Genomic DNA, 20,107 nt, shown 5'->3' with positions numbered 1-20,107 from the left:
ATTCTTTACAATTTTGATATATTTGGATGCCCCAGTGGATGAATTATAACCACTAGAAAATGTAGCCAGTAAAACACTTCTGCTTTCAAGAAAAATTGAATATAAAAATTTACCGGTGCTCCCGGTAAATTACGATAAATTTCAAAAAGCGCCTACGGCCTTACAATGGTAGCCTGGACCATGAAAATCTCAGAATATGTAGTTGTAGTATATAATTTCCAAACGGGAATAGCTAATTGGTTAATTTTAGTCAAGAAACATTGTTTAATAGCTTAATTAATATCTTGACCTTGAGAGGGAGCTATACAACATAAAGAGTGTATTATTTACAATTTCATAACTTTAGACTCGATTCCAACCGCGACAACGATCACTGAGTATTGTAGGATCGCTTATGCTTTAAATATGTTCATTTGAACCAAATTCATGACCCCATACCAAAACTTTGTATTACCTTTAACAAAACAAACAAAAAAACAAAGGTAAAGAGATCGATCCGACTGTTCCTAATAGTCGCCCCAGTATTTCTTCCATGCAAATCCGGTCTCATGTTGAGGTTTTCGGAATAAACATTAAATACTTCATCCCGGCCAACTCAAATAGTAATTCCGGCCAAATCCAAGTTACATACCAGAAATCTCAGTATAAAACAATACAATATCCATAACACAATTACGTGTTATGCATTCCGTGTGCAAAAGGGAGCGCATTCGGAAACGCGGAAACAGAAGCGCGCCACAAAGGCGAGCCTCGTTTAATTACTATTATAGTTTTGTTTTTGTTCATTATCATCATAATTTTTCTCACTGTCGATGTTTATTGTATAGTGTTATTTTTATTGATTAAAATTAATTCGATTTGTATCGTATATTTCACAGCGTTAAATTGACAAATTTAAACTGATTGTTAACTTCTCCAATAATCCAATGTGGGTGACATGAGAATAAATTGTCTTTGTCATTGCGAATTCTTGACAAAATGTAAACAAGCTTATTGTTGCGTCACAATGGCCAGCAAAACAAAAACAAAGAGTAAGTGGCCTACCAGTCTTGTATAAATATTTTTGAAAACGTTTTTATAACTCTTATTTCTTATTGGATTTACGGAAATGTTGAAATGTTTTATATGCTACAAATGCAATCACACCAACAATAATAAGGAATGTGTAACTTCTAGAACCGCCGGGGTTGGAGGAACAAGTATTGCAGGCGTCGGAGGGATTATTGAAGGACTCGGAATGAACCCGACATTGGTACAGAAATACTTCAAGCTGTTTCCAATCTTCTTCATCCATGTCTACCTGTTTGTCCAGTCTACCACAGATCATGGCCAGTTTACAGCACTCGAAGGTTGTTGGTTGGTTGCTGCGGAAGCTACCCATGTAAGTATCTTTGATCGCGGCATGGTCGTTGCGTGAAGGACCACCTGGTGCCATGGGCCATGGAAAGTCATGCGCGAAAACACAGACCCTGTCTTTTCCTGTATATATAAAGAAATACAATTTAGGTAGGCTTAAATGATTTCACCCATAACACTTTTTAGTTGGAATATTTCTAGAAAGTACACAAATCTTATTTTACTATTTTTGTACAAAAATGACTTTACATTTGAATACACATTGACATTTAAAAAATAATAATTTGCTCGAGAAAAAAAATGATCGAAAGACTTAGTTGGTAACAGTTCTTTAAATATCCTTCACTCGTCGGCCTAGACAATAAAAATATTTAGTCAGGCGCGGATCTAGGATTTCTAAGGGGGGGGGGGGCCAAAATTTGAAACCAATTTGAAATTTAGTCTGCTGAAATTTGAAAATGGTGCCGGCCAATATTTCGCTAGGTAGGGGAGGGGGAAGGGAGGAGGGGGGAGGGGGGGGGGGGGTAGGGAGCACTATTTCTTTTGTTTTTCTCCCGAAAATTTGAAAATCGCACCGGCCGATAATTCGCTCAGTGGGGGGGGGGGGGGGCAGTGAGCACCATTTTTTTTTGGGGGGGGGGCCCCTCGAAAATTTGAAAAATCGCACTCCCCTTCAGCCCCCGGGGAGGGGGCCATCTCCAAAAAAGGTAAAATTAACGTGTTTTTTGCAGGGGGGAGGGGGGCTTCCTGGATCCGCCCCTGTATTTAGTAACTGTGTGAAGACATCAGATTTATTATCCTACCAAAATTTCGTCGAACACGAGGCAGGAACTTGTCGTAGAGAGCATCCATAACATCTGTTATTGCAAAGCCACGGTTGTTGATAGAATGACAGATAATCACACCATCAAGTCCATCACTTAACAGACGAAAGCTGTCCAGATCATTGTACGGTAGTTCAATGAATCGGACTGTTACATTGATCAGAGCTGAAACCTTGGCTATGAAAGCCTCGATGTTAGACCTCAATGCTGACGTGCAGATGCCTATTGTTACTGGTTTCGCCTTGGAGGATGGTAGCTCCATCTGTAAATATATGAAAATCACAGAATGAGGATCAAGGTTATTAAAAACGAAAAAGAGAATGCCCAGTGCACAATTGAATTTTGTAACACCAATGGAAAACAAATTTTTGTATGATATATATGGATCAACAATAAATATCAAATAAACTTGAATAATAAAAGGAGTCAAGAATACTCACGCAAAAAACTTATCCTGTTATTATAATAATCATGGTGCCTGTAATAACACATACTACAAATAATGCATATACAGGGTGGTCCACACATTCTAACATGTCAAGAGGATGAACTGAAGCAAACGAAGCACAAACTCCCAGCTGGGCTTCAAGGTTTACTTAAAGAGAAGATTGAGTTCTGGAGAGAGGTAAAAAATAATTTGTGAGCGTTATCATTGTTATTATGCAAGTGTGGAAAAACATCAGAGAAAAAATGTTCTCTGAAAAGCATCGCTCTTCAAATGCCTTCATATTCTAAATATGACAAGAATCAGCTTAAAGATGAGGCCCGAATTGTATGCCACATGTTTGTGTAGTCCAATACCCCGCCTTTGTTTAATAACTTAATATATTAAATTCGAACTTTTTGTTATCACCCGTGTTTGATAATTACTTTGTTACAGTAGACAAGATACATAATGTTAACACAAAACAAAAAAATAATTTTTTTCTTGCCATATACACGTTTAAAATTACAAAAGTTTAATTCTATTCAACAAAAAGGAGGGGAATTATGAAATAATATTGACAACTCAATCAAAAATGTGACCACTTTAAATTCTTTCAAGTTGAAATTCAAGTTGCGTCTTCTTGCCACATATAAGTGACGTCCCTGCTGCATACAATTACCATATAAATTATGTTGTTCTGTATTATAATTGTGTTTTAGTTTGTAATGTCCTTTATACGTCTTGCATTTTGTTGTATTGTGAATTTGAATGTTTTGTATTTTCCACATTTGTCATTTATGTAATGGGTCCACCCAGGTGCGGCGGAGCGTCTTTCAAAGTGTGTGTTGGGGGGGGGGGGGAGGTTAACCATCAAAAAGGACACTTTCTGGAAAACGGCGTCACCTTCAAAGAAAAATCCCAAATCGAAATATACCTTTTTTAAACATTGGTATATTAATGTTTCCTCTCTTTACATGGTCAAACATACTGCTTGAGCATCATACTTTTGTAGTTGGGTGGGATGGACTGAATATCTATTTGCGAGCGAGAAAAGCGAGCGAGCAAAAAAAATAATATCTGTGAGGTCGTAGTGCGTATAATCACATCTTATGAAGAGGAAAGAACAACGTATAAGGGGGCACCTTCAAAGGAAAATCTCAAATCGAAATGTACACTTTTTTAGTCATTGGTAAATACTTCTACATTGTGATTACATTATCAGGGAGGATTTTAATGTTTGTTTCTCTCTTTACATGGTCCAAGATACTGCTTAAGCATCATATTTTTGCAGTCGGGTGTGATGGACTCGATATGTATTTGCGAGCGAGCAAACAATTCAAGATTTGTGAGGTCGCAGTGCAAAAAAATTACATCTTATAAAGACGAAAAACAATCATGGCCCGTATTCTGAAGTCAGGTTTAACTTTAAACCTAGGTTTAAGTCTAGTCTAAGCCTCGCCTAACTCTCAGATTTAAACCTAGGTTTAATTTTGCGTTTCTGAAGTCGGGTTTAACTTAAACCTAGGTTTAAGCCTGGTCTAACTCTGTGGAAATTGTACACATATTTAAACCTGGGGTACACCTAGATCTAGTTTAAGTCTGGCTTAAGTCAGGTCTAACTATTTGTTGGATATTCAGAGGAGAAGAAGACAACATTAAAAGACATTACGACGAATTATTGCAAATAATGAGACCGGAGAGAGCTCTTGTGGAAAGAAAAAAACCTTTCACAATCATGGCGACGATGATTTGTTTGTCATCGCTGTCTTTTTTTAAATACCAAACAAACAGCGATTTGCATCGACTCCAACATTGGAGAGACACACACATCGCTTGCGGATAAAAGTGGGCCTTGCGATTTTATGCCTTCGGCAAGTTTGAACATTAATTTGGATACTTCATTTGCTTATTGAATCTTTATGCCTAATATTTTCTAAGTCTTAAGATTTTATATTTTATATAAGATTGTGTGATTTGTATAGTACGACAATCCTTGAAACTAAAAAGTTGCCAAAGTAAATCAACCCGTATCACTTTGTTGCAGAGGAAAACAAATATAGTAGCCCCATACCTTTAGTTTGACGTTATGCTCACGTAGTTTTGAAACTGTGAGTGCAATACATATTTTCAAATTGCGTCCCAACGATGTAAACAAATGCGAGATAAAATAAAACTGTAGGCCTAAGGTTGGATTAGAATAATCTATATTTATAAGACAATCATGGATTAGTATAATTAAGAGCCGACGAGTGTATTAAGCCGGAACTCTAGACCTAGATCTAGTAGAGTTTTGGGTAGAATCTGCCCTAGATCTAGTCTAGACTCTAGACCTAGACCGATTAGGCGCGCCTAGTCTATTTATATTATGATTTCAAAACATCGAGAACATCCTTAAGATGCCCCGAACGATGCACTAGAGGTCTAGATCTAGATCTAGACCTAGCTAGGCCTTAATAAGATTAAAATGACTGAAAGAGAAATGATCACAAATACCTTCTTGATGCAGAATAACTAGTCCAAAGTCAACATTGAAGCTCATATAATATGGTCGAATTTTAAGCGTTTTTTGTTAGGACAATGCAATATTTCTAAACCGTGTGTATTTGTACAAATGAATGCGCGCACGATCGATGATATGCGCTAATATGCGCGCACGGTGACCGAGAAGGGGATCATGATACCCGACATGTCGGTTCGAAAAAGGATTCCATTGTCCTAAAAAAAAACTAAAAATCAAACAAATGAGCTTCAGCAATGTTGACTTTGGACTAGTTATTTTGCATCAAGAAGGTATTTTTGATCATTTTTAGTTTCTCTTTTAGTCATCTAAATCTTATTTAGAGCATTTTTATGTTGTTCTGGAAGTTTTGACTAATCTGCATGGGCATGCAGAAATGGTAGAATCCCGATTTTTGTAGTATTATTCGTAAAGATCAATTCCACCTCGATTCAGACTTTTTCAGCAGTTTAACAATAAATCAAAGGGTAAAACAAAACAAATAATCACGTCATAACGTTCAATGGTTGCTTCGAAAGAGATTTGTTTGTGTCGAATATTTTGAATTGAAATTATTAAATTTGCAGCACGAAATCCAGCTATAACAAAGCCTATAAAGCAGGTGCTATAAAGGCCATATCAGCTACCCTTGAAGATGGATGAGCTGTACTGAGCATGTGCAGTAGAAGCAGACTACATCTCCATGGTAGTTAAACCTTGGCTTAACTTTAAACCTGGGTTTTAGACTTAAACCTGGGTTTAACTAAACCTGGCTTTCAGAAACTGAAATGATACTTAGACCTGAAGTCTGGCTTAGTTAAACCCGGGTTTAAAGTTAAACCTGGGTTTAACTAAACCTGACTTCAGAATACGGGCCATGGGGTTTTAAGCACAATCTAATCATGAAAGACTGAAATTATCTTTAATAAGAAACATAATTGTACAAATTTTTTTAAAAATGCTAGCGAGCTTTGGGTAAAATTTAAGAAATAGTTGCTACTAGTTGCTGTAAATTATTATTTTATGTTGACAAAAATCGGGGGCACATATCCAGAGTGAAAGGACAATTATTAGAAAAAAAGAGCACCTGTCAAAGTAAAAAGGGGAATTATCAGAGTTGAAAATAGGGCACTTCTCGCACCTGAAAAGGGGCACTCATCAGATGAATAGGGGCACATGTAAGAATGGCAAGAGGCACTTATTACAAAGGAAAATGGGCATTTGTCGAAGGAAAAGGGATACCTATGAAATTTCAATAGAGGCATCTATCACAGGTTTTCAGAAGGGGCATTTATGAGAAGGTTTAGTGGCTCTTATTAAAAACGAAAAGGGGAATTTATCAGAAGGAAAAAAGTACTTATTAGGAAGAAAAAGGGGCACGTGTAAAAATAAAATCGGGCACTAATCAGATGAGAGAAGTAGCACTCATCGCAGTTAAAGTGTGGTAAGAGGTACTTATAGGAATGTAAAACGGGCACCTATTAGAAATAAAAAAGGGGCACTTATCTGAAGTAAAAGGGGGCACCATCCTATGTTAAAAGGGGCACTTAGGGGCACTGGGCCCCCGGCTCCGCCGCCTCTGGGTCCAGGAGCAAAGTCCCGGCGGGGGACCAGTGGCGGAGCTCCCGGAAGCTATTTGGTTTTTAGACGTTAAAACGCATATATTTTCTTCCATATGTCAAACCAATTTTACCGAAAAATCAGTTGTCGATATAAAGACTCATTATTATACATTTTGTTTCAGTGATACGTTATTATACCCTACTTACCTTTACATATTTTTTTTTCGATAGCCAGGCTAGCTAGCCTTTCCCCATAGACCTTTATTGTTATAATGAGCATTCGCTACGACAAAATAACACTGATAAATTTCACTCCCAAAATAAAAATCGTTTCAAAAATCAAAATAATTTGTTAGATTTCGGTACTAAAATATCTTAAGGACGGAATTGTAGGCCCAGTATTTTTTTTAACAAGATTCAGGCGGTTTGGTGAATACTTTTAGTTAACGTTTAGATAAACTCCTAAAGCCCATCAAAACACCAATTGCACGGATTTTGGGTCACGTTTTCACCAAAAATAACTAAGATTTGTGTTTTCCGTTGACATATAGAAACCTTTAAGGAGAATGAACTTCGTATTCATGACAAAGAATGTATCAGTTTCACCCTTAAGGAGGGCGCAAAAATGGCCTTAGAACTCAAAATACGAATTTGCATGTTATGACGTCAGAATATTTATGGAACATTGAGTGTATCTCTGTAAATATTGATCATTTTCTCCCAATTTCGATATGTTGTAGTTGAGACAATTGTTTACATGAGGACAGACATTTATTTGTCATTTTAAAAATGGCGTCATGGTCCACTCTTTCGATTAAAGAAGGCATGTCAACTTTCCCAATTTTGCGTGTATTCTCTATAATGGGAGGTGACTTTTTTCTGAATTCTTCATTCTACATTCAAATTAAAAATATAAAAAATTCTCAATTATTGTGGCTTGATTTTTGCCAGCTTCGGATATGTTGTAGCTGAGAAAAAAATCTGTACGCAAGAAGTGGCATTTATTGTTTAATCAGATGTTGGGATCATGGTGATATTTTAACTACAAAATGTGATTTGAGAATCCCATTTTCCGTTTACGAGTACTGTAACCTATTGGTCGAAGCACCTACCTCCAATTTCAGCGACCCAGTTTCGATTCCTCGGTGAGTCAATTTATTATTTGGTTTTGCTTTTGTTTTATATTTATTTTTATCATCTTCTATGACTATTATAACATATCATATACAATTACAAAAAATGTAATAAAATGCCTAATTTTGCGTGTTATATCTATGGGAGAGGACTGTCAATAGTTTGCGTACAACCCTTTAGGAAAGGAATTTTGCAATTAACATGAAATGTTGCATGTTGATAGGTAAGACAAATATTTATATAAAATCACAAAATCGAGAAAATACATATTTCATTTTGTTATTTAGATTTTAGGGTCAGAGGACAAATATACTCTACATGGTTTCTCTAAAACCATGCATTGTATAGACTTGATATTTGGCACACTAATAGACCTGAATAAGAGGATTATTAACAAAAATAAGGTCAAATCATGCCAATGTTATCTTAACTTCTTAATATGTATATTAGGGTCAAAGGTCAAACATGTCACCGATCAATATTTAACTAACCATGTGTGGTATGCAGTTGGAACAGGCTACCTATAGTATTACATGTCTAGTTTTTCTCTTTTTTTTTCTTTCTTTTTTATAAATTTTTTTCTTTCCATCATTCACAGGTGTTACAAATAAATATTTGATAAACATTAAAAAAGGCAGTGAGCACTAATTTTTTTTTTTTTTTTTTTTTTTGGCTTTCGAAAATTTGAAAAATCGCACCCCCCCCCCCCCCTTGAGCGCCAGGGGAAGGGGCCCATCTCCAAAAATTAACGTGTTTTTACCTGTTTTTCTCAGGGGAGGGGCCCGGGCCCTCCCCCCCCCCCCCCCCCCCTCTGGATCCGCCACCGGCAGTCAAACTCATCCTCATCTCAGTACACTTTGAGTGCCCGTGGATTTCCACGAGTTCCACTACTCTATATATATATATATATATATATATATATACATGTATAATGCGCAACATATCCAGCCAGATGGTGGTCAAAGCGCGTACAATAAACAAATTAATGACACATATTACTCTGATTACAAATTACAATTAACCATAATTATTCAGGTAACAACAAATGAGGTGAGTTTTCAGTTTTCTCTTAAACTAACTTAGATAGAGATATATCTCTTAAAGTTACTAGCGCTCACACGCTCTAGACTCTTTTCATTTCCAGCCTAATGTTAGGAAAAATTATTTCAAGCCGTATTTATCAAAGGTTTTTCAAACGTGTTAAATGTTGCGAGACGGTTCACATCATCTTTGTCATTTAGGGCTGCTCTACGTGAATGAACATGATTTTGTAGCCGGGCATTGTCTTGATACGCCACTGGCAATAACAGCTGGGATATACTCACCATGTATTTCGAATATATCTCGCACCAGTAGGTCTATTCTTAAGATCAAAAAGAATAAAACGGAATTTCATGCGTTGGTTCTGCCGTGCGTTACTGCTGGATAAAACTCGCACTCTCGACTATGTTGAGACTTATCGTGGTCAAGACGCGCGCGTGCACGGCTATTCAGCGAGGTCACTGGAGAATCCATGTTCGCTTAGTCTCGGTTCAGTCTACATCAAGCAGTATCAAAACAGATGTTAAAAAATGGTATACTTGTCGTGATATATAATATGATATATCTTTTGGTGTTGCTAAAAACTAGCTGTTACATGTAGTGAAGGATAAAATGACGCATGTATAATAACGAAGCCTATATTTTTCTTCATGAGAATAAATAATGATGAGTTCTATTGATTGATAAGGTTGAAGATTATAATAATATTCCGCTTTTATATACTGCTTGAAACATTAATGGTGTCTATAAGCGCTTGACATATTAATTATTACCCCAGTCATCGGATTCAGGCTTGCCCGCACACAATGTATGCACATTCTCCACTCCCTGGGGAGCATTCTAGCCAGGCGTCAATTTACAGACGCTCACAATGCGGAGCAAACTAAATTAAAGGCATGGTTAACAACGCAAAATCTGAAATGCATGGCCCTACGAGTTATCAGCGTCTTTGATATGGTGTTATATTGAAACCCTAACAAAAAAATTGCGCTTCAAATGTTCATGAAGTGCCTCAAAAAAGTAAAAATCTTTGAGTGACCGGTTGAACCACACTCAATTTCCCCAAAAGACTGTAGTGTTATGAAAACCGTTGGGAAGACGGTTTTTGAAATTTCGAATTCCAATCATAAATATCTTGATCAGACGGGCGATCGGTTTCTCAACGTCATGGGATTCCTGATTGACCTAAAGGTTTGTAATTATGATTGCAGCATGAGCTAAATCCAGAATCGTGTTTAGAATCAGAGACGAAGATACCCAATCCCTTTAACTTTCGCATTTACCGGGAACCCATTACCTATTACATGTATGTGAAAATTCCTGAAAACTGCAACATTCACATTTATATAGTGTAGCGCAAAAGTTCAATATCTGCGTTGGGCTAATGCGTGTGCGTGTGAGCGCTTGCGTGTGTGCGTGTGTGTGCGCGCGCGTGTGTGCGTGTGTGCGTGTGTGTGTGTGTGTGTGTGTGTGAGTGTATTTGTTTTCTTCTCCACCGTGAGCCTGTTAAAAGTGTAACTCTATTTTGCGGCCTGGATAACTTACTTATTTAGTATATTTTTCTTGAGTTGAGAATGTTAACAGACATCCACTGAGTGAGTAGTGTGTGTGTGGGGGGTGTGGGTGGGTGAGTATGTGTGTGGGGGTGTGGGTGGGTGAGTATGTGTGTGGGTGGGGGTGTTTGTGTGAGGGAGGGAAGCAGGGAGGGGGCAGGGAGGAGCAGGCATTGTTCCAGTAAAATTACCTCCAGATTGGTTTAAGTTTGTTTTTTATATAAGTGAATAACATTTACAATTGACATATATATTATGTTTAGGTACTTATACGTTTACTTTGTTGCTAAGTGATATATACTGCAAATAAGTTTTTATTTAATTATGTTTATGTAAAAGCAATCAATGTTGAACACATTTTTATTTTATTCAATTGTATGTTATGGTTTGTATTACACATTTGGAGAAATAAAACAAAATTTCTTTAAGCAAATATTTTTAAAAATATGTGTAATGTAAGGGGAGCGTGAGCGTGTGTCTGTGTCTGAAAGCACCTACGATCAAAACTATTGAGTAATTGATTTATTAATGTTATTCACCATCGACACGACTACATCATAATAGAGAAACATTTCATCAATATCAACATGTGATTGTGCTGGTCAATCCTGAGTATTCCTGACCCCTTTACAATATTAGCAAAGTAAGAGATGTTCAGTTGGAAACTATGATACAAACGGTTACCATCAGATTTCTATGGTCACTGAATCGTCATTAATCGTCAACGAATTATCCATCTCATAGATAAATATTTATTCTCAATACTCTTAATATCATTTCACTTGGTACTATTACGTGCCAACAAAAAAATCACATCCTAAAAAAATGGAAATTTGTCTTTGAGAGGTGAAAAGCCTAGAAAAATACAAATGAAATCTACTCATTTTTTTTTTAAATTTCCTTTCACTAAATTTGTTTCGATTGAAAGCTTCATTACGTGAATACAGGGTTTCCAACCTTTTTTCTCACTTTCTTAATTTCTACAAGGCCATACACTACAACAAACTGGTGAATGTAGCTTCCATATTTGCATTCACACAGGCTAAACATTTGTTTTAATGATATAAACTTATTCAAAAATAAGAGAATAAATCATTTATGGAACTTGATCGTATTTGCAGGATCTCAACTTTGGAATAGTCTATAACTGGGGATAAAATCTTTCAATTCGTTTTGTACAGCTACAGAACAAAGATTGTTTTATCACGAGTGTACACACAACATATATCTATATATCTAGTGACTCAATGTTAACATGTTGAATCTAGAGTAGAGAACAGCAGTATATGTTTGTTATGTTCTGAAGTAAATGTAATCCACGTAGCATCTTGTAAAATGTGGTGCCTTTGAGTCTGCGTTGGATTTCTCATTACAACTGCATCACACACTGTACTGTCTTAGGATTATACATGTATACTTTAATTTTTGATTATGCTTAGCGTTAATCCACTCATTAATCATGCATTTTTTCAGTAGTTCGGTCATATTATTCATTCATACATTCATTCGTTTGATTGATTGATTCATTCATTTTTTTCAATTTAGTTTTTGTTTGTAATTTGTATTAGAATTTCAAAACATATGTTCGTTCGTCTATTTACAAAGCTATTGAAATCCATTAGATATTCAATTCGATTTATTTTACATCCTCTCTGAGTGCATGTGTCACTGGATTCCCTGGAAATTGTATTTTCTATAACAAAATGACAGTTTGTATGATTTGGATAACGTCAGATTGAACTATTGCCTTTCTCTATACACTTTTACAACCAGCTATATATAAATTATGCCATGTACATTAATTATTAATTATGACAATACTTTACTATGGAATCAGGCAATGAGCACAATGAACATGATTACCAGTTAGTCGACTTCATGAACGAAATGGTTAGTTTAAAGAGAAAGTTGAGTTCTGGGAAGAGGTGCATTTGTGAGCGTTATCATTGTTATTATGCAAGGGTGGAAGAACATCAGACAAAACATGTTCCCTGAGAAGCATGGCTCTTCAAATGCCTTCATATTCTAAATATGGCATGTAACGTCGTGCAAATCGGGACGGATTTTTACGCCACGTGTTCGTGTAGTCCCGTATACATCCTTCTGTGTACAGTGCGTGTAACTTTACCAAGACTTGACTAAATTTCTGATCATTTTGATGATTCCAGAACCATGCAATACACACGAATACTTATATGCTAGATGATCAATCAGTTCTGATCGATTCCACACCGTTTCTTTCACAACATAATCGCATGACCAGAACTCAACTTTATTTAAGTTTAAAAGTAAAGAAACAAAATGTTAAGTGCTGCGTGGGATGGGTATATTAAACCTACACAGTCACACACCCAATCCATATTACAAAAATGTACACATCACTATTATCGAGAAAAAAATATATATTTATGAATTATGTATAGCGTCCTGGGAAAGCAGCAACTTTTTAAGAGCTGTTTCAAGTACAAACTCTAATATCTTTTAATCCTCTTACAAAGGAGAACTACAAATGAAAATGGGAACTTATTCTTTGAACTAGTTTGCTTCTTTCGCCGCTCTCCCACAACAACATAGGGTAATTGTATCATTATAATTATGCAGTTTCTACACAAAAATATAATAATTGCAATTCATCTTCCATTAATTGGGCTAAATGGCAACACATTATACATGTATAACAGTAAAAAAAAAAAAAATTAAAGTGGAGTCATTATCCACAAGATGACTTATTGTTCTGGTTACCATGGAGAGACACGTAAATATTGAGTTTTGTATCGGTAAGAACTCACAATGATAAGCCCTACCTATAATAAATCACACTATTAATTCAGACTAAATTGGAAAATCAGAGGCGTATCATAGAAATTGATAAATCGGGGGAGGGAGGCTGCTAATGATACGTTGAATAAGCCAATGTAAGCCATGGTGATCTGGTTGCTTGAAATACACATACCACATAAAGACTGAGTTGCAAATAACAACATGAACCTAATCAAAGATAGAGTCAACACAATATCCGCATGTAGAGATTTATATTAGCGACTTCATGCATAGACGTAAATGCCCTGTGAGGATGGCCCTCCAAGAGAGAAATACAAGTAACAAATACAAAGTAAATACAAAGTCGAATTAATAACAGTTACACAAAATAAACACACACATACAAACAATTCTTTTTTTTTTTTTTCTTTTTTTTTTAAATGACACAGGATGAGTTGGGCAACTACCGTCCAATATCACTGTTGACTTCAGTTTCAAAGATTCTTGAACAAAATCGTATACTCTCGAACTATTAAGTTTCTCAAGACTTGTAATATATTGAACAACTCTCAGTTTGGTTTTCGTCAGGAACATTCAACAGTGCATGTGATTATTTTATTAATTGATAATGTCGCCAAGACAATTGACAGCAAATCTCACACTTCTTTCTGGACTTCTCCTAGGCCTTTGACACGATTAACCATGAAATTCTACCTAACGAACTTTCTTATTATGTAAATTGGAGTGGTTCAGAGGTTACCTGTCTCACAGGACTCAATGTGTTGCTATTAATAATTATACCTCAAACGCACGGCCCTATTACTTGCGGTGTACCCCAAGGTTCCTTTTGAGTCCTCTTTTAAATCCTCTTTATCAATAATTCTCAAAACTCATCCTCTCATCTACACTCATAATGATCCCCCAATTCTTCTGAAATACGTTGAATGATGTATCACAATTATGTGATTGGCAAATAAGTTGTCCCTTATTTTTAAGAAAATTAACTTTGATGATGCTTAGTAATAGGCTATGATAAAGACTTTACCTGGTCATATTTTATTGAAAAGTTGTGAATTTAAAACAGATATATTCTACAAATTTCCTTGCGTAGTCCCATATACACATTTCGTTGTTCAGTGCACGTGACTCCAAGCAAACACTGGGTCAATGACTTTTAATATACCTCGTATTCTGCCTTTCAAATTGCTTCCAAACAGGTTGTTTCACATATTATGTAAGAGCATTGCCAGAACTCAACTTTATATTACGGCCTAAGCGGTCAAAGCAGGTGCCTGGTATAAGGTATACTATGACATTTTTTCAAAAGTCATGTACGTTGAGATATTCCAAGCCAACAAAAAAAAGTGATTCAAATAACAACCTCATAAATGAGACAACAATGATTATTTGCCCAAATAAACATCAATTTTGTTTAAAAGATTTGCCACATCAACGCCTACTTGATTGATGAACGCGACACCTTAATTGAAACCCCTGTTCATCTCAATGTCTACGTTTGTGTGCATGACGGTTATTGGTACATGACATTATAGGGGCCGACTGCACTTTGAACATTATGATAATAGAAGTACATGTATTTGTTATTTGATCAGGCAGCTGCACCACCAACGCCATATCATTTTACGTACATTGTGCCTTTCACGTTAAAATAATCATACTCGAGTAGAGAACACCCAAGACTAGGCTTATACAATATAATTAGGCTGAGTATAATAGGCAAAATACTCTGATTATCTGATTTTGGTTATACTCACCGCGTCATTCATAACTGACTTAGAATCTTCCAGCATCCTGCAAATCAAAGCCGATGTTTTTATAATAAAAATTAGTCAAGAGCTGCGTTTGAAATGCACTTGCGACATAGTCATTGGCGTACTAGTAAATGAGTACGATCGAGGGGTTCTATAGGGTGATTACCCGATGCATGTACAATAATATTATCCCCCGGCCGATGACCAGCGGGAAAATTACCCCCCCCCCCGGAACAAGACCATAGGACAAGTGCCCCCGAGGACAATAACCCCCTAAGTCACCCCCCCCCCCCCCCCGCGGACAATTACCCTCCGGAAATCACCCTCTAGGAATCACCCCTGTGTGCATGTGTGGTATGTGTGCGTGGGGGGGGGGGGGCTCGCAAATCATATCTTTTGGCAATTGTCTTAGGGGGTAATTGACCTTGGGGGGCAATTGTCCTATGGTTTTGTTCCGGGGGGTAATTTTCCCGCTGGTCATCGGCCAAGGTCACCTTGGGGCTGTCATACTGGTCATATTGGTCAAATCCAAAATGGCCGCCATCTGAGTGAAAGGTCAAGTGTAGTTTCAGAGGAAAAATATGGGGTTTCATGGTCAGCAAATCTGATTATGATGTTCCGTCATTGAGGTCTCTTTTGGGCTGTTACAATGGTCAAATCCAATATGGCTGCCATACTGGCAAATGCTATTATGTGCATAGGCCTACTTAGATTTTCTTCTCTTTTGTGGGATGTTATGTTGGGATAAAACTAATTTAATGGTTATATCAATGGTTAACATGCACACATAAACATACTGACATACATTAGTTAACCCTCACATACACACACACTGGACAAACACCACACACTTTTTTTTTTCTTCAATAGTTTTTTTTAAATTGATTCTAAACAATACAAATTAATTTTAGAAATTGTTAGAAGTTTTAGAAGTTGTTTTTCCTTGACATGAATTCAAAACATTTTCATTACATAAATTGTACAATTGCGCAAAATACATTCTCAAAATCTCAATTTCTTTAACGACATTCCCGAAGGGAAATTTTTCTGATTTGTCTATGTTTATCCCCAATTTCACACACACACACGCACGCACGCACGCACGCACGCACGCACATACACCATCTCAGAGAAAATTGACAAACATTAACTATCATAAAATGTGCTTCACATTGCACTGAAGAGAGACTAACCATAACTGGGATTTCCCAGTGACCTAGCTGACATCACGTTGATCGACTCCATGGAGGAGCGAGAGACGTGCACGCGCGCTTCTTGCACACAATTTGACCTAGCTAGCCTACTCGAGCGTGCGAGTTGTGTTCAATTTACAGAGTCCTGGCAATATAATTCCGTTACATCAATTGTTATCTGCAGAATAGGCCTACCGGCGTAAGAAATATTTCAAATACAATCATGGTGAGTATATAATAGTTCATGGTGTAGGCAGTGGCGTATCTAGGAAAATATAGCATTAGGGTACGTCGAGCAATGCAACAGTATGTCCCGGCATTATGTTAATATAGTCATGTACTATCATGGACATAATATACGATATGAAGTCATTGCGTTGGCATTGGATGAGCAAACAAAATGATGAAGAAGAGAAGTTTCATGCTTAAAATCCGACAGCTTTTATATGCAGGGTACGAATTTTCGACGTACATATATTACATCTTTATCAAGTGATATATATATATATATATATAATATACAGGCGCGCGTACGCAGGGGGGGGGGGGGGGGTTGGGGGTTAACCCCCCCCCCCTTCCGTTTTCTTTATGTGTGTATTTTGGAGCAACCCCCCCCCCTTTATTATTTTTTTTTAGAGTAATACAAGTTATAAATACAGACCGTGTCCCTGAAAAAAAGGGAAACCCAAGTTTGCTGATAAATATAATTATATTGGAAGCTCATTTCCTCTCCTTTCATTATGACACCAATGCCATGTTCAAGAAGTCGCGCATGGCCGATTTTAGAGAGTCTGAAGTAGAAAGGTCAGGAGAGGTAGCATGTTATGTTATCACTGTGATTGTTACCATTCCAGCTGCCTCGATTCCCCTTCACTTCTGACTACTCTCTCTTTTGGTGATGCTGATCTCTCGCTCTCTCTCTCTCTCTCTCTCTCTCTCCATCTCTCCATCTCTCATTCTGTCATCCTCCATCAGTCCTCATCACAACCAGGGTATGTGAGTTTTCCTCCTACTATAACTCCACTTTCATTTTCGATCATTCATCTTTATGTACAGATGGAGAAACCGCAATCCATGCCGAGACAGGTTACAATCGGCATCTGCACGTCATCAATGAGACCTAGCATCAAGGCTTTGATTACCAAGGCTTCAGGTCTGACCAATGTAACAGTCCGATTCATTGAACTACCGTACAATGATCTAGACAGCTTTCGTCTTCCATGTGCAGGACTTGATGGTGTGATTATCTGTCATTCTATCCAAAATCGTCGCTTTGCAATCACAAATGTTATGGATGCTCTCTATGACAAGTTCCTGCCTCATGTCAAACAACAACTCGGTAAGAAAAATATAACCTCTTATAAACCTTCTTAGAGGAGTTTTAAGCTCAATGTACCATTATTGTTCATGAGATACAAATAACAATATGTTCAAGCCATATCCATTCAAATAAAGAGGTTGGCATTGATTAATCTTGCTTTAATTGGCCTTTGAAATAAACATGAATCCGTTTACACAATGTTTTGAAGATTGTTTATCTATTAAATTTGTCTTGATACAGGAAAAGGCAATGTTTGTGTCGTTGCTCATGACTTCCCATGGCCCATGAAATCAACTGGCTCTTCTAAAGACCATGCCAAGATCAAAGAAAGCCACATGGTAAACTTCCGCGACAATCAACCAACTACCTTCGAGTGCTGTGGTCTGGCCATGATCGGTGGTAAACTGGACCATCAGGTGGATATGGACAAAGAAGATTGGACACAGCTTGAAGCCTTTGTGCGTCGATGTCAACAACCCAAGAAAAAGGTCATAAACGTCTTTGGATTCGCAATAGATTTGAGTGATCCTAGAATTATTGGCCTGCTGATCTCTGCAATAGTAGCACTTATCTTCCTGTTGCCTTTTGCCAAACGGTTTCTGTACCGTTCTTTGGAGGTGGTTGCATACCATGCTGTTCTATTCCTTCATGTACCTTTCATTTGCAGAGTGTACCATATCCGAGGAAAGAGTCATCCGGTGTTAAAGAGAAAACACACGGGAATAATACTAGCCTTATCGATTCTCATCCTCATTTATGTGGTGGTCAGACTGCACCGCGCAGGAGGTGTGGTCGCATTCTTATTTCCCCTGGTACCTTTCATTGGCCTAGTGTACCAAAGACGGATGAAAGGTACTCGAGGACCGAGGATTCTGGGGTTCTCAACTTTCCAGTGGTCGAAACCACCAGAGTGGAAGTTCCCCTACCGATTTTGGCGCCACTTTATTAACGCTGGCACATCTTATGTCATTAGCCTGTTTTAGAATTGAGTTGGTCTTGATCACAGGCATAACAATAAGCCTCTACTCGAAATCGTAGCTATTCAATAACTTCCTGGTTTTTCTTTGATATTTAAACAATGTCATAATTAATATGGTAGAGGCCTTTCTGTCATATCCGGTTTTGATTTGGCATATGCTAATCCGGTCTACAGCCGGATTCTTCAACATTATTTGACTTTTACTTGTTTTCTGCTGTTTGCCTCTTTTACCCTATTAAATGTTGATATAATCATGTAGGTGCATGCTTTAACATGGTCAGTGAAGAATATTTTTGAGACTAATTATCAGTACAATAATGTATCTTAGGTCGTAGTTATCAAACGGATGATTTATCAAGATGTTCTTTGTAATCAGAGACTGTATTATGGAGTTAAAATTCTTTTGTAATTTAGGTTGAATATAGAGTGTGTTCAACTCCTAAAATTATGCCGTTCTTGCATGCATTATGTGTTTTATTTGTTTGTTTATTTTTTAAAGTAAAGTAGATAGCACCTGCTTTTATACACTTCGTGTCATCGATCGCCTTCTTGCTAAATATGGATTATATGATGACAATATAAAATGAGAATATGAATATTAAGTGGCGGTAGATGACTGAAGTCGTACCTGCAATTCATTGCATTCGCCTTATTATATTATAGTAGGTATAGCACACCAAAAATAAGTACATCAAACACATGTTATTTGATTATTGCAAATGATCAAGCCTTATGAAAGCTTCAAAAAACAAAAAACAGAATTGAAATCGGCCAATGCGTTGTGATTTTATACCATTTTTTTGAAATCGCAAAATTACCGAAAAACCTTCAAGAAATGGTCAAATCGGCAAAATGGCAAAATTCGACAAAGTTGACAACTTAATTCATCACTTTTCTGGACACAAATAATAAATTAAATTATCAGACACTAAATATAATCTTTGTGGTAAAAAAATACAAAAAAGAAAATTCATATATCTATTACCGTTTTGAAAACAGAAGCAAACAAAATGAGTCATTTTTGCGAATCTGCAGATATGAAAAAGTTGTGAAAATAACTAAGTCCGTCTAATTAATATGCGCATATGTAATCAAATCAAAACCGAACATGATACATCAATGAAACCTATGTATATCAGACAGGTATGGAAAGAAAAAACAATTTTGAAGAAAAAAAAAATTATGAATATTCATCAAATACGCAAATTAGGTCATTTCAGCTAATTATATAAGAAAGTCAAACTGTTCATTTTGTTGGCATTTTTTTAAATCATATATTTATAGATCATATTTACACCAAATATTAATATTAAATTCCAAATATTATTGCAATGCCAATAAAATATGGCGATGGAAATTACTTGGATCACCGTTACAGCTATTTACTCATATGTTTCACAAATTATTCAGAAAAACCGAACAAATGATAAGAATCTGCAGACTTTCAGCTACATCACAGTATAGTTTTTTTTTTTTTTAAATGTCAGATTAGAGGATTTTTCACGATTTTCCGAGAAACCATTTAATTTAGCAGGCCATAACATTCCACAGGGACTGAATTTTAGAAAAAAAGAAAGTTTGGTGACCCCAGTGCAGTTGTGGCTACCTTGAGTGTAAATAACAAATTGATTCAATGAGTGAAACACATGAGGATATTGCATTTTTGTAGGGGAGTTTTATATATTGAC

General features: G+C 36.7%; 2 protein-coding genes across 2 annotated transcripts; one reads left to right on the top strand and one right to left on the bottom strand.

Moving 5' to 3' along the window:
• Positions 1–446: 446 nt before the first annotated feature.
• Positions 447–2,457, bottom strand: LOC100892117. The gene is made up of 2 exons (XM_011678040.2): positions 2,160–2,457; positions 447–1,479 (listed from the first exon to the last, which is right to left on the bottom strand). The coding sequence occupies exons 1-2, from the start codon at positions 2,440–2,442 to the stop codon at positions 1,085–1,087; spliced, it is 678 nt and encodes a 225-aa protein (XP_011676342.1). The 5' UTR covers positions 2,443–2,457; the 3' UTR covers positions 447–1,084.
• Positions 2,458–16,165: 13,708 nt separating this feature from the next.
• Positions 16,166–19,134, top strand: LOC100891416. The gene is made up of 3 exons (XM_003723799.3): positions 16,166–16,345; positions 17,176–17,458; positions 17,681–19,134. The coding sequence occupies exons 1-3, from the start codon at positions 16,343–16,345 to the stop codon at positions 18,421–18,423; spliced, it is 1,029 nt and encodes a 342-aa protein (XP_003723847.2). The 5' UTR covers positions 16,166–16,342; the 3' UTR covers positions 18,424–19,134.
• The last annotated feature ends 973 nt before the right edge of the window (positions 19,135–20,107 follow it).

Source organism: Strongylocentrotus purpuratus, unplaced genomic scaffold (genome assembly GCF_000002235.5).
Source record: "Strongylocentrotus purpuratus isolate Spur 01 unplaced genomic scaffold, Spur_5.0 spur5_scaffold_6, whole genome shotgun sequence".
Taxonomy (NCBI): domain Eukaryota; kingdom Metazoa; phylum Echinodermata; class Echinoidea; order Camarodonta; family Strongylocentrotidae; genus Strongylocentrotus; species Strongylocentrotus purpuratus.
This window is presented reverse-complemented; position numbering and strand designations above follow the sequence as displayed.

Coding starts and splice junctions, on each gene's coding strand:
- LOC100892117 (XM_011678040.2), bottom strand. CDS start 2,442: ATGGAGCTACCATCCTCCAAGGCGAAACCAGTAACAATAGGCATCTGC. Junction 1,480..2,159: donor TCGTGTTCGACGAAATTTTG/GTAGGATAATAA, acceptor TTATATATACAG/GAAAAGACAGGGTCTGTGTT.
- LOC100891416 (XM_003723799.3), top strand. Junction 17,459..17,680: donor TCATGTCAAACAACAACTCG/GTAAGAAAAATA, acceptor GTCTTGATACAG/GAAAAGGCAATGTTTGTGTC.